We start from the raw sequence: 14,046 nt of genomic DNA, 5'->3' as shown, positions 1-14,046 counted from the left end.
GTCACTTGCTTGATGTGAAAGAATGTAGCGTATGCCCTAACAAGGAATGACATTCTATTTGGGGGCGCTTTCTGCTATATTATACCCCACTCAGAAATTTTAAATGGATTAAGAGGATCTGAGATATGTTATATATAATACAATTTATGTCAAGTATCCCAAATTCCAAAATCTTTTGAGCCCATATAAAGCTCAGACTAATGTTCCCTCAAATTTTGATTTCTGATTAGCAGACGTGAATAACACGTGAGGTGGTGCTTACCATTTAGGACCAATTTCTTCAGTCACCTTTTTGAATTTCAAGTGGTGCACCAACACATGGGCAACAAGCTTTGGGGGCTGGATGACCAGAGGATAAATTACCAAAGGGTGAAAGGCGTGATTTCAGTTGTGCAGCTCTTTCAGACTGCTATGCGGAAGGAGGCAGCACAAATCAAAAGTGGAAACGTAGGTTCAGACGCTGTGTTGAAGCCAGTTTGTTATCAAACACCGTCACCATCAGGCCTACCTCCACTACTCCGTGTACAGTAATCTTTTAATCAAAGTACAACATCATAAGTGGAGATGGGAAGACTGCCATGGTTTCTTGCTGCTGTTGTTTAGCAGCTAATACAGGAATTCTGGTAATGCTACTGTGCACAAACTTTTTTTAATGCATAAAATTATTAAAAATATTGTATAAAATTTTTTTCCAGCAATGTGTATAAGGTGTATATGAAATAAATAAAAATACTTCTGATCCCAGGAATTTCAGACAGAAGATGTTCAATCTGTATAATATGATATATGTAAACATTTATAATAATTTTTCATTGATAAGTCACTAAGAAACATTACATACTGCTTCTTTACATCTTTAAAAAAAGTTGTTGATCTTTTTGTAGCACCTAATTTAAAGTAGGAACCATTCTTCTGGTGCAAAGGCTTGAAAAGATTTATTAATTAAAATTATTTTAAAGTGTTACTTGGCTTCAATATTGGGATTCAAGTAACAAAATTTTCCAATAGTCCACCATATCCACAAATTCTGTTTTGGGAAAACAGCTTTAGGCAGGACCTCCATTTAATTTACAATAAGTGACTGTAAATAAAATGAAAGAGTGCAAAAAAATAGAAAGAAAGAAAGAAAGAAAAATAAACAAAGAAGTGTGTGGTTTAATTTTTAAATAGAAATTATTTACCAACTAGTATACATACCTAACAAACAAACCTTTCCTGGCTTAAATTACCTCATATGTATGAATCATGTCTACTATTTTATACTGCACCACTGCCTCCATTATGTAAAATAATAGCTGCTCCCACAGGAGTTGCTCTTCTGCTGATTTCTTTAACATTATTTTATGTTGATTTCTGAATGGCTGCTATCGTGTCTATCAGTCTTGAATTTATAAGGTACCTTTCATGAAGATCACATGACAAACACTTTATAAAGCGCACACAATTTTTGTGTTGTTTACTTTCAAGTAGATAGGAATTGCTGTTCTGCACTACCTATTCTTTAGTTTTTAAAGGCATTCTTGATCCTTCAGTTAATTCATTTTATTAAGTGAAATTAAAACAATGAATCAAGCTAAAGTCATGTACAATATTATGCAAATGCACCTAAAGTGGCTATTGCATTGAAATGACTGCACATGCAGTAAAATACACAGCGTAGTACTCATGTTTGAATACTTTCCGGTATGCTCCAATTTCTGTCTAGCTTTCTAGATTTTCTTACTTGCCAGTACTATTTTAGCTTATCTGCTTGTTTAAAGGAAACCCATGTACAGGATGAACAGTCTGACAAAAGCCCTGTGGTACTCCCGGAGGTGAAGAAGGAGAAGTTGTGTAGCCTAGCCAGCAGCGCAAGCACCGCAAGCTCTGGGTTTGAGGAAGATAAAAGTCTGAGTGATGTCGAAGAGGAAGAGGAGGGTAGGTATCCGTTCCTTCCTGTTACACTAGTGTTAGTCATATTTTTAATCTTTGCTGTGTATCTCAGCACTTTGTCCTGATTATCAATCAAATAAACATCCGTGGGAGACTTGTACTGCTGAGGCCCGCCTTGATTTAATGAGAGGCAATGTGGATCAGGCACTTATAGCACCTTCTGTAGCTGAGTACGTGACAGGGATTTAGTCAGAGTTTCGGCAACTCTTGAGAAACTTTCCATTCATGGAAAGCTGCATACAGTTGCTTAGTCACAGTTCACTTTTCAACAATATAATATCTTTTAGAATCATCTTTACATATTATATTCTTTAAGTAACAAGGTCATTTTATTAATATACTGTATACTTAAATAAATTGACATGTTAGTCTCTAACTCTAAATCTATTTCTGCCTTTACTATCCTGTTTAGTAAATTAGAATAATTATTTAAAGTATTTTGATATTTGTCAATTGTAAAACCAAATAAATAAATGAATTTGTTAATCTGAGTTAGCAGAAATGAATAGTTTAATGAAAAATGTTTACAGTTTTCTGAAGATTTTTTTTCTGCTTCTGACATACTGTAAATATCTCCCAAAGCAGAACAAATGGACAGTATTTGTTAGTAGAATATTTCTGCCAAAAAAAATAAAACGCAAGAGTCATAACAGAGCATAAAATGTATGCTATACATCTAACCAAAACAGTACTTAGACTCTTCCAAGAAATAATTAGACATTATTTTTTTCCCCATTTTTTAAGTGGAAATAATATTTTTCTCTAAGAAAATATAACTCTATAAAATTATGGATGCCTATAAATGCTAGTTAATTAAATATTTTTCTGTAATCAGTGAACATTTTCAACAATACATTGTGTTATATTTCTTCATTAGATTCCAATTCTCTGTACAATAAACCTATTGTAATGGAAGACCTAATTTCCTACAGCTTTCAAGTTGCACGAGGCATGGAATTTCTTGCATCCAGAAAGGTAAATGAAAGAAAGTTTAATTTGTGATAAAAAAAAAAGCATATTTGATTGCGTGTTATGTTCAGACTGGTGAGTATTATATGCGTAGTCATATCAGTTTTGACCATATGTAGTTTATCTCTATTTTTAAACCTCAGCAGGGAAGACAGCTTTGTTACACAGAAGGAGGACATCAGTAGGTTATTGAATATCTGCTGTCTAGTTTTGGGTTGAGCCACTGCCTTGCTACTTTTTTTAGAAAACCTATTGACCTCAGCATGCCCTTGATTCTTCTGGGTATTAAAAAAAAAAGAAATGGATCTATCTTCACTGAACTTCTCTGATTCTAAGACATTTTTGTTTCATTTGGTTTGTTTTGATTTAGCAAGTCTAAAATATAGGAACAAGGCATGAAGTGCTACAGTAGAACTAAATAAGGCAATCTGGGAGCTAAACTTCTAAACTTAAACATGAACTGGCCAAAGAACATTCCAAATGCAATTTACTACAGGTCATCCATTTAATATTAATCTTTTGCAATTAAGCCGTGTCATTATTACTACTTAATATACTTCTACAGTAAAGTACATTGTTATATCAAGTTGAACAATTACAGTATCTTGAATTAAAATGTATTTCCACTCCAAACTCAGATTTACAATTAGATGTCTGCTCTCCTCATTTTTATTTTTCATGTTATCTAATTTCCTACTTACTAGTGTATGATCAAATATGAATTTACTTCATCAGACATATGTTGTGAATTTGTTTTTTATAGAGCAGGTGAGCTGTTATTATCATATTATACTGTAAAATCTCCTCAATCTATCTTGCATAAGATGGAGAAAAATAATGGAAAATAAAAAGTCATTTCAATATAAACTGATAAATTGTGAACTGGTAATAAAATGTTGGAAAGTGGTTTGCATTATACATGAAACAATAATTCAATAAGCATATTACAGTATATTCTTGCTGTTCATATACGTATATTATAACATACTCATTTTATAGTAATCTGCTATTGTTAGTGTAAGTATACTCTAATAATAACAGTATATTTAGTTTTTGTTTTTCTTAGCCATGCTAATGAGAAGTAAGAAAGGGTGCTATATTACTATTTGGTAACAAATACAGCATCATTCTGTCTGTTGAGCATCCTGCAGTCAGAGCTGGCGCCAGTCACTCCCTTAGTGGAGAGCTAAGGAAACTGTGACTGAAAAGGTTATGCAATTTTTTGTATTCTCATAGTATAAAGCAATCATGGAAACTTTTTGGTTTGTTAGAGGTGTGTCACACTTTGTGTCATTATAGACCGGTCAATACATTAAATGTATGCATGTTGGGGATGAGTGGTGCAAGTCACACACACAAGATTATATTATATTATATTATATTATATTATATTATATTATATTATATTATATTATATTATATATATATATAACCCACACATACCTATAGGTATGAATGGATGTTTAGACTGTACAACCCCACACTTTATTGTCTGTTTCTGTGGGATTTGAGGAACTTGCTCAGACTTCCTATGGTCTTCAGTCTGCTTCCCTCAGAGAAATTTACCTACAATGAGTTTTGTGTTTTTTTTTTTTTAAGAAAACAAGTAACATTAAAGAGACCCGCTGTGTAAATAGTGATATCAGGAATTGCAAAGGATGCATTTTATTGTGGTGCTTTTTTATTATAGTGTATCCACCGAGACTTGGCAGCAAGGAACATCCTTTTATCTGAGAACAATGTGGTCAAGATCTGTGACTTTGGCCTTGCAAGGGACATTTATAAGGATCCTGATTATGTAAGAAAGGGAGATGTAAGTGTGTATTTCTTATTTTATATTTTTAAAGCTAAAAAAATAGAGTATGACTAGAAATCATTGCTTAATTTACACCAAAACATCAGTATGTCACTTTTTATTTCAAGTACACAACTGGATTTTTATCATTTGTAAGGAGAAAAACTGAAATGTACAGTGGAGAAAACTAAAGTGTGTGTTTCAACCACAGAAACTGAATGAAACTTGACACTAATTCATCGCTGTAGATAAAATAATCAGTAAATGTTTCAACACAAGTATGAAAGAAGATGTACATTATCAATGATTAGTAATGCTTTACTTAAAAGCACCATGATGCCCCAGCATAGATGGACTAAAAGCCAGAAGTCCACGTGATCATCATCATCATCATCATCATCAAATCCTTCCGTGAAAACCATAAATACAAAGAGGACTGTTTCATTTATGTTAGGTAGATTGCCCAGAGGGGACTGGGCGGTCTCATGGCCTGGAATCCCTGCAGATTTTATTTTTTTTCTCCGGCCGTCTGGAGTTTTTTTTTCTGTCCCCCCTGGCCATTGGACCTTACTCTTATTCTATGTTAATTAATGTTGACTTATTTTATTTTCTTACTGTGTTATTTTTCTATTCATTATGTAAAGCACTGTGAGCTACATTTTTTTGTATGAAAATGTGCTATATAAATAAATGTTGTTGTTGTTGTTGTTGTTAAAGCTGTATACTATATATAAATCAGGGGTGCCCACACTTTTTCAGCTTGTGAGCTACTTTTAAAATGACCAGGTCAAAATGTTCTACATATATTAAAAATGCTAATTATATGCTGATTTTATATTATAAAATTATAAAATATATGTTGGTGTACCTTGCATAACTGCATGAATCATTATGAATCTTGATAAAGTTTTTGAAAGACTGAAAAATGCCCTCTCACTGCGTGTGTTCTTTCATAGGTAGTATTGTTAAGAGCTCCTCTTTTGCAGTCATATCTGTAAACACCATCCGAATAAAAATACATAATTGGGCTGTATCACTTATGTCTGTAGACTCCTCTAATTGCAGTCAAAAACACTCGCAGTCCACAATGTCCTTCCAAAGCTGCTGTGTCAAATCATCGGCCATTACTTCACAGTGCCATATAACTGTACTTCTTGATAGCTGAAGAGCATTAATTGAAGATAATGTTTCTGGTTTGTTTTTAAAATCCCAAAGCAACAAGTCATCTACCTCAACGAAGACCTCTTTTATCATCTTTCCATCTTGGAAGGACTACTTATGCTTAATGATGGAGTGACTCACCTGGAACGATGCTTCAGTGTTTACCTCTGCTTTTGAATTCAGCTGAGTGAAAAATGACGGCTGTCTGATTAACTGCGATTTTAGTTCCCTCATCTTTCTATTTCTCAGCATGCTTTTTGGGAGGAAGTCAGTGCTGTAGTTTTTATGAACAGTTTGAAAGTGCTTCTCCACATTTCCCTTCTTTGGAATAGCAATGATAGATTGACAGATCAGACAAATGCACTTCGAATGTGACATTGTGAAAAAAAAGCCCTCTTCCCATTCCGCATGGAAGTGAAACATTTTTGATTTTTTACTTGGTCCAGCATTCCCTCCCCCTAGTTTTTAAAATCCCTTCTTTAGTAGATTTAATTTGGAAGGCTAACTAGGTCACTTAGGTCACTGTAGTTTTGCAGTAGCTCGTGCGTTTGATCATGCGTGTGTGGTGACCCATGTGTTAGAAGAGAAGAGATCTCAGACTGGCCGCCCTCTATGTCAATCAAGTGGTAAATGCCACAGGGAAGATAGATGATAGACTAAAATCTAAAAAAAATGTTTTTGAATGTAATCTGATCTACCTGTCAATCGCAATTGATGTATTGGGCACCCCTGATATAAATCATATAAAATAATAGTAAATGATATGCAGTCTGTAAATTGAAGTATAGCTGTCAAGAGATTGCCAGGGGCAAAGACACTAGTGCCATACCACCAGTATGGCACAACACCATGAAAGACCTACTTGGTTGACAGCAAACAACACATTGCCTCTGGCTGGGGAAGTTCAGGACAGACTGTCCTTTCATTGATAAGGTCATAGAGAAAGAAAAAAAGATTTTAAATAGGAAGTGCTCTGTAGTACTTTGGAAGTGGACAGGAGTAAAACCCTCATATAGGCAGGCTCTGACTGCCTGCAGCTTTGGTTTATGGCCTGTTCATGTTACCCTTTCTGAGGTTCAATAAGCATGCAACCTTCGGCTTAAAAGGAAAATAGTTAAATGTAGCAAATATTTTTTAACATAAAATCTACTAATATACTAATACAAATGATCGTATATTACAGATTGCCTTAAAAAGAGGTTTAGAATAATTTTGACTTTTAAGATTTGTAGTTTTATAATAAAAGAAGAGAAAAATCTTGATAATACCTATTAGGTAAGATCTTGGCCCCGTTCAATTCAGTGTTGATGTTTTGTATTTACAGAAAATAATTCTGAAATTAGCATGTTTTCTTGTACCAACATCAGTAGAAGGAGCCAGTGAGCTTTGATTCAAAGCCATCTGAGAAGCAGACTCTCTGAATACAATTCTCTGTTGACTATTTAATTATTTTTTGTAATGTTCTGAGCAGTGTTTTGCATTTCATTCTGAATTCGGATTCTTTTATGTAGTTTGAGGTCATGTCTTAAAACATATTTTTCATATCATATTTTTTTTATCAGTCCCACCCAGCATTGTGTGTATTTCAACATTAAAGAGCAAAGTGACCAGGACATTTTTAAAGCATAATTGGAATTTCTATATTTCAAGAAAGCTTGAACTCTCCAATCCAGACTAGTACAGGCCCATGTCAGTCACATAAAAATCCATAAATATGTGGGCCTGCTTTGTGCTCCAACAAAAATGGCATAATATGCTACATGCCTTGTCTATTACATTTTCATATTGAAGTTCCCAACATTATAAACCTGCTTCTTCTTTTTGTAGGAAGGCATTCTTTGTTTTAAAGAGAGTGGCTACTTTTAAGGATGCATGACTAAAATAGACTGAGGACAGTATTTTTTGGCCAGTGCTTTCCCTTTTCAGGGAATTCATTTATTTCTGCTCCTTACACGCAGGCATACTTTATAGTGTGGAGTCCCCAGTCCTGGAAGGCCACACTGACTACAAGTTTGTTATTCAGGAAAGATTTAAATTATTGCAGTTAACACAACATTGTTTTTATTTTTCTTAATTTTAGTTCACTCACTTGCAAAGATTTACAAATGTTAAGTAATTATTTCATATTAAACAGCCATATATAAAGTCTTTGATTCTTAATCATCTTGTTTTTTAATAGTTATCAATATGATCCAAATAAAAGAGAAACAATTTAATTAGCATCAGTGTGTTCATCCAGAGTAATATTTTTTAATGAAATAATTGAAAGAAAAAAAGTAATGAACTGAGAAGTAATAATTTGTTTTGATAATGTAGTCAAGAATTAGAAACACCTCATATGACAGAATAAGGGCACTAACAAGTAATAATTAAGACATTTGAAAAATTAAAAACTACAGTCACCACACCAGAATTACTAAATATGAACCTTATATAAAATAAAATAGGAATGTCTTTGTGAAATGAAAACTAAATGATTAAAGTAAAACTAAAGCATGATGACTAAAACACAACCAAATTTCCAAGTAAGAGAAGAAATAATACAGTATAGGAATAGAAACTTATATAGAAAGGCAAACCTATAATAACCTTGATTATACCACATTCAGTTGTTTTTTTAATTAATTGTTTTATTTGTAAAATATGTTTGTGTGTTCAGGCATATAAGCCATTATGCATTTATTAAATTAACATATCCCACACCTTGGCTATGGCTGCTGCTTGGTTATTTACTGGATATTCAAAGCTTCTGAAAGATGCACAATATCTGTACTTCTGGAATGGTGTGCTCCTTTTTCACAAGCCCACCGAGCAGAACTGCCTAGGCACTCCACTAAGTGCTTTCCATCCTCTTTTAAGAGTTAGACAGAAACGTATTTGGACTAATTGTGTGATGGATGGATGGGCAAAGAAAGTTTATTTTAATGTGTTGTTTATCATTGGGAATTGAAAATACTCTGCTAAAAGGTGAATGCAAACTGTTATAGTTTGATAAAAACTTCTTGGTATACTGGATAAAATAATTTGTTTAATTTATGGCATATATTTTTTTTTTCTTGTTACTTAACCCTGAATCATGTTTTTGTTTTCTAGGCCAGGCTTCCTTTAAAATGGATGGCTCCTGAATCCATTTTTGATAAAGTCTATACAACTCAAAGTGATGTTTGGTCCTATGGGGTTTTACTTTGGGAAATATTCTCACTAGGTAAGTTCAATTTCTACTGTCAACATCAGTTATACAATTACTTTAAATGTACATTTTTACCACGTCTATTGTTATAAAGGGACAAAGTTGAACATATAGCCTGACAGAGCATTTACTTATTTAAAAAGATTTTAAGAAATGTTAAACAAATAGATTTTGGCCAACAGTATAGAAAACAAAATGTTCTGCTAAAAAACTAAAATTTCAGTCTGAGGACACTAGATTCAAGTTCTTAGGCATCATCCATTAGAAAGTATTTTCGAAATACCTGCTTAAGTGATTTTACAGAGATGCAGACTATTAACAATAGAAGACATAATGCCACAGGGAAAAACGTTTGAAGTCTTTTATTGGGTATTTAGTCTGCTAGAGAAGTGACAGGAACTAGAAATAGTACGATGATTATAAGGGAAATTGTCTTTTTACATAATTGTATCCTTTTAAAGCTATTTTCTGCTCTTTCCACTCATTTTAGTTTATTTTCTTTTTAATACCCATCAATACACAATTAACGTCACTAACTGGAATACTTCTATTTTAAGGTCATCATTGCTCTGGTTCATAACTTATTAATTGTACTGATGATTCGACTAGCAATATTTGACTTATGAGTTTGCAGCAAGCTTCACGTCACAGTTTATATCCTGGTTTCCGATGTCAGCTAACAGGAAAAATAACTTGTCTGTGTTCACGTAGTACGTGTGCTTTTTTTTCTTGTGGTACGGCTCATACTTCCTGTTCCTTTGTTTATAGTACCTTTCCCATTAATTTAAAAGATCCACCTCTTGGTACTTTCGTCAGTTCTCCACCTAATATTCAACTCAGCAAGCAGCTCATCTCCCAATCTAATTTCATAGTTCATTTATCCACGGATTTAAGTGAGATATACTGTGTAAAACATGTAATTAATATGCAATAGTATGTACAAGATTTCTGACCCCATGATATGTAAATCAACCAATATTTTCCTGCAAAGTGCATTACTTTGTTGTCTGACCCACTTGTCATGTTTTGGCCTTAGTGTTTTTTGTCTTTAATAAATACTCGCATACATACTTTCATATATAATTTACCTGATTGTTAAGGCCCGGTAGCTCTCAAGAGCCTCATCATGCACTTTGCATTTTAACTTGATCATATAGTATGCACTGGATTTCAGAATCATGGTACTAAACTATACTAACTGCATCCATGTCATTCTTAACTAACCTTTTCTTTGACATGTTACATCACCCGCAGCAAGTAAGGCCTAACTGAAGAATTCAAGTCTTACTCACACCAAACTAAGTATTGGGTAAGCTGTTATTAAATTTTATACCTACAGTTATACACATCCTTGAAGCATAACTTGTGCTGTGTTTTCTTCGTTTGTAAATACTGTAAAAGACATAAAATGCTAACATTCATTTTTAAAAATGTTTCCACTCTGTTCATAGAATTTTTTGTAATAATTCTTTTAATGTTTAGCAAAATGTATTTGCCATTTTATGTGTGTTCTGTTATGTTCTAATGTATATTTGATTTCATTTAGGGGCATCTCCTTATCCAGGCCTCCAGATTGATGAAGATTTCTGTAACAGACTGAAGGAAGGCACAAGAATGCGAGCTCCTGAATATGCTACACCAGAAGTGTAAGCGCTCTAACATTTGGTAGAAAGCCTTTAGCAACATCCACATGTTTGTTTTCCTGGAGAATAGCACTGCCCACTTCACAAAGCGATATGTACAGTATATACACTACCAGTCAAAAGTTTTAGAGCACCTCAGTTTAATCAGTTTAACTGCAATTAATGACCTAAAATGATGAAAAGGTAACCAGTAAACTGCCAGATGTTTAAATTTAAAGTTTAGTTTAGAAAAAACTAAAAAAAGATAATATCAGGCCTTCTACAGGGAACAACTACAGACGTTGTGTAGCAATTAAAGTAAATGAAGCCTTGCAAGTTGAAGCAAACAATTTGCACAGGTGTCCCGACATCTGTTGATTACTTATAAACATTCTGTCTGTCTTAAAGCAGAGTTGGAACAGACTGTGTTACTACACTCTCTGAAGTACTACTTGGACAAGAAAACATCAATAGTATTATTACCCTGAGAAGTGTAGGCCTTTCATTAAGAGAACTTGCAATATATATATATATATATATATATATATATATATATAAATTGCTCAAAAACTTAAAGGAACACTTTGAAAACACATCAGATCTCAGTGGAAAAAAATCCTGCTGGATATCTATACTGATATGGACTGGGTAATGTGTTAGGAACAAAACAATGCCACATTATTTGATGGAAATGAAAATTATCAACCTACAGAGGGCTGAATTCAAAGACAGCTCAAAAATCAGAGTGAAAAAATGATGCAGCAAGCTAGTTCATTTGCCGAAATTTCATTGCAGCATCTCAAAATCATACTTGGTAGTTTGTATGGCCCCCATGTGCTTGTATGTATGCCTTACAAAGTCGGGCATGCTCCTAATGAGATGATGGATGCTGTGGCTCACCTCCCAGATCTGCACCATGGCATCATTGAACTCCTGGACAGTCTGAGGTGCAGCCTGGTAATGTCAGTTGGACTGAAAAATAATGTCCCAGAGGTGTTCTATTGGATTTTGGCCAGGGCATTCAATGGTATAAAATCCTCCATCTTCCAGGAACTGCCTGCATACTCTCACCACATGAGGCTGGGCATTGTTGTGCCCATTGTTGTGTTGTGCATAGGGTCTGACAGTGGGTCCAAGGATTTCATCCCAATACCTAATGGCAGTCAAGGTGCTGTTGTCTAGCCTGTAGAGGTCAGTGCGTCCCTCCATGGATATGCCTCCCCAGACCATCTGGTATTCTGTGGAAAATGGCAATCGAGCTTCTCAGTGCTGGGCATTGACCACAGAGCCCACTAGAGGATGTCGGACCTTCAGACCACCTTCATGAAATCTGTTTCTGATTGTTTGGTCAGAGATTCACACCAGTGGCCTGCTGGAGGTAATTTTGTAGGGCTCTAGCAGTGCTCATCCTGTTCCTCCTTGCCCAAAGGAACAGATACTAGTCCTACTGATGGTTTAAGGACCTTCTAGGGCCCTGTCCAGCTCTCCTAGAGTAACTGCCTGTCTCCTGGAATCTCCTCCAAGCCTTTGAGACTATGCTGAGACACACAGCAAACCTTCTGGCAATGGCACATATTGATGTGCCATTCTGGAGAAATTGGACTACCTGTGCAACCTCTGCAGGGTTCAGGTATTGCCTCATGTTACCAGTAGTGACACCGACTGTAGCCAAATGCAAAAACTAGTGACAAACAGTCAGAAAAGATGAGGAGGGAAAAATGTCAGTGGCCTCCTCCTGTTAAGCTATTTCTGTTTTGGGGGTCATCTCATTGTTGCCCCTCTAGTGCACCTGCTGTTACTTTCATTAACACCAAAGCAGCTGAAACTGATTAACAACCCCCTGTGCTACGTAACTGACCAGATTAATATCCCATAAGTTTCATTGACTTTATGCTATACTCTGATTAAAAAGTGTTCCTTTAATTTCTTTGAGCAGTATATAAAAATATGTATATATTTAATTTGGAAAGGTTCTAAAATTTGCTTTTCTTTTTCCCTTTACCTGCATGTCTATAAAAAGACTGCTAAAATGTAGATTTTTTAAATATTTATAAATGTTGAAAAATATAATTACTGAGGACACACATTTTTGAAAAAAATTATTGATGAATTGTATCCTTAACAGGTAGGTATACAAAAAAAGACGCACTATGGAACTGCTACCTCAGGCTTCCCTTATAGCGCCTGTTTTGGTTTGTTTTCATGCTAGCACACATAGAGAAAGCTCATTTATAAGAAGGATACAGCTTGATCCATTTAAAATATGCCAGAGGAAATGTCTCCTAGTTCTTGGACATTGTTGTTCCTTTTACAAAGCCCAACTGAAAATGTAATGTGAACTCTATAAGAAATCTAGCTATCTTTTCTAGTTTCCCATTAATATGTAAGGTTTACAACATGTTATCTAGTAATAATGAAGATACAGTATATAGTATGTAACAACTCCAAACTTTACCAATTTATTATAAGCATGTACCCCTTCATGATCAAAGTCAACACTGGGAACATGACTTTTTAACTAGAATCTCACATAATGAATGGTAGTTAACAATCAACAAGATACAAACTCTGTTTCTAGGCAATGAACAGTGACAGATTTACTCAACCCTTCTCACTAGTTTCTCACCAGTCTCTTTTGAATGTTTGAGAAAACTGGTTAGAAGAGGAAGCCTCACCTAAAATAATTTCCCTAAGAGGTGTGCCTGATTTAAGCAGTTTAAAATAGAGCCCAATGTGAAACAAAGTAAATTAAATTCTGATATAATGAGGACATTTGAAATAATCAATATTGGATATATTGTAATAAATTCAGTACATACAAAGTATACAAGTAAAATTGGGCAGAGTCTGTAAATGCAAATCTAAACAGTGCCAAAAAGAAAATGAAAAAAATTAAAACTGGCTAATAGTGAATGAATAAATTAGGATATTGAAGAAAGAAAATGTCCCAAAGGCAACTATACAGGGAATGTGCAATGTCTGCATTGGTGATAAATGTGGTAAAATGGATACCTTCCTGGTTAATGGTTATGGTATTCAAGTGATGGCAAAGAGATGGCAGTAGTTGTTACCGATTAGTTGCTATCAGGCAAAGAATAAATAAATAAATGTACCAACATTTCCCACCCAGCTGATGTATAGCCTGAATATATCTTGTGTAGCTCCTAGCCTCTTCCTCACAACATTTCTTACACTGAGCTTGCTGAAGGATATGCTTTTCTGCGTAGTCTTGAGGCTCATTGATAGGAGATTTAATCTTAATATATGTACTATTAATAAGACCAATCAAATTTGGAAACCCACAAATTTTAGGAAAACCTTCTTTGACTGTCTGTAGACCACATTATGTACAATTACAAGATGTTAGGTTTATTTTT

General features: G+C 34.4%; 1 protein-coding gene across 3 annotated transcripts in view; it reads left to right on the top strand.

Annotated features, from left to right (window-relative positions):
• The window catches only part of flt1 (fms related receptor tyrosine kinase 1), a 161,192-nt gene that overhangs the window by 123,935 nt on the left and 23,211 nt on the right, over positions 1-14,046 (top strand). For all 3 annotated transcript variants that reach the window (XM_039745508.1, XM_039745506.1, XM_039745507.1), the window contains 5 exons: positions 1,761-1,917; positions 2,810-2,907; positions 4,592-4,714; positions 8,951-9,062; positions 10,594-10,693. In XM_039745508.1, coding sequence (XP_039601442.1) covers positions 1,761-1,917; positions 2,810-2,907; positions 4,592-4,714; positions 8,951-9,062; positions 10,594-10,693 — 590 coding nt within the window. The remainder of the gene's footprint in view (positions 1-1,760; positions 1,918-2,809; positions 2,908-4,591; positions 4,715-8,950; positions 9,063-10,593; positions 10,694-14,046) is intronic.

The sequence above is a fragment of the Polypterus senegalus genome, chromosome 2 (assembly GCF_016835505.1).
Source record: "Polypterus senegalus isolate Bchr_013 chromosome 2, ASM1683550v1, whole genome shotgun sequence".
NCBI lineage: Eukaryota > Metazoa > Chordata > Cladistia > Polypteriformes > Polypteridae > Polypterus > Polypterus senegalus.
The sequence above is the reverse complement of the archived record's forward strand: the minus strand, read 5'-3'. Positions and strand labels throughout refer to the sequence as shown.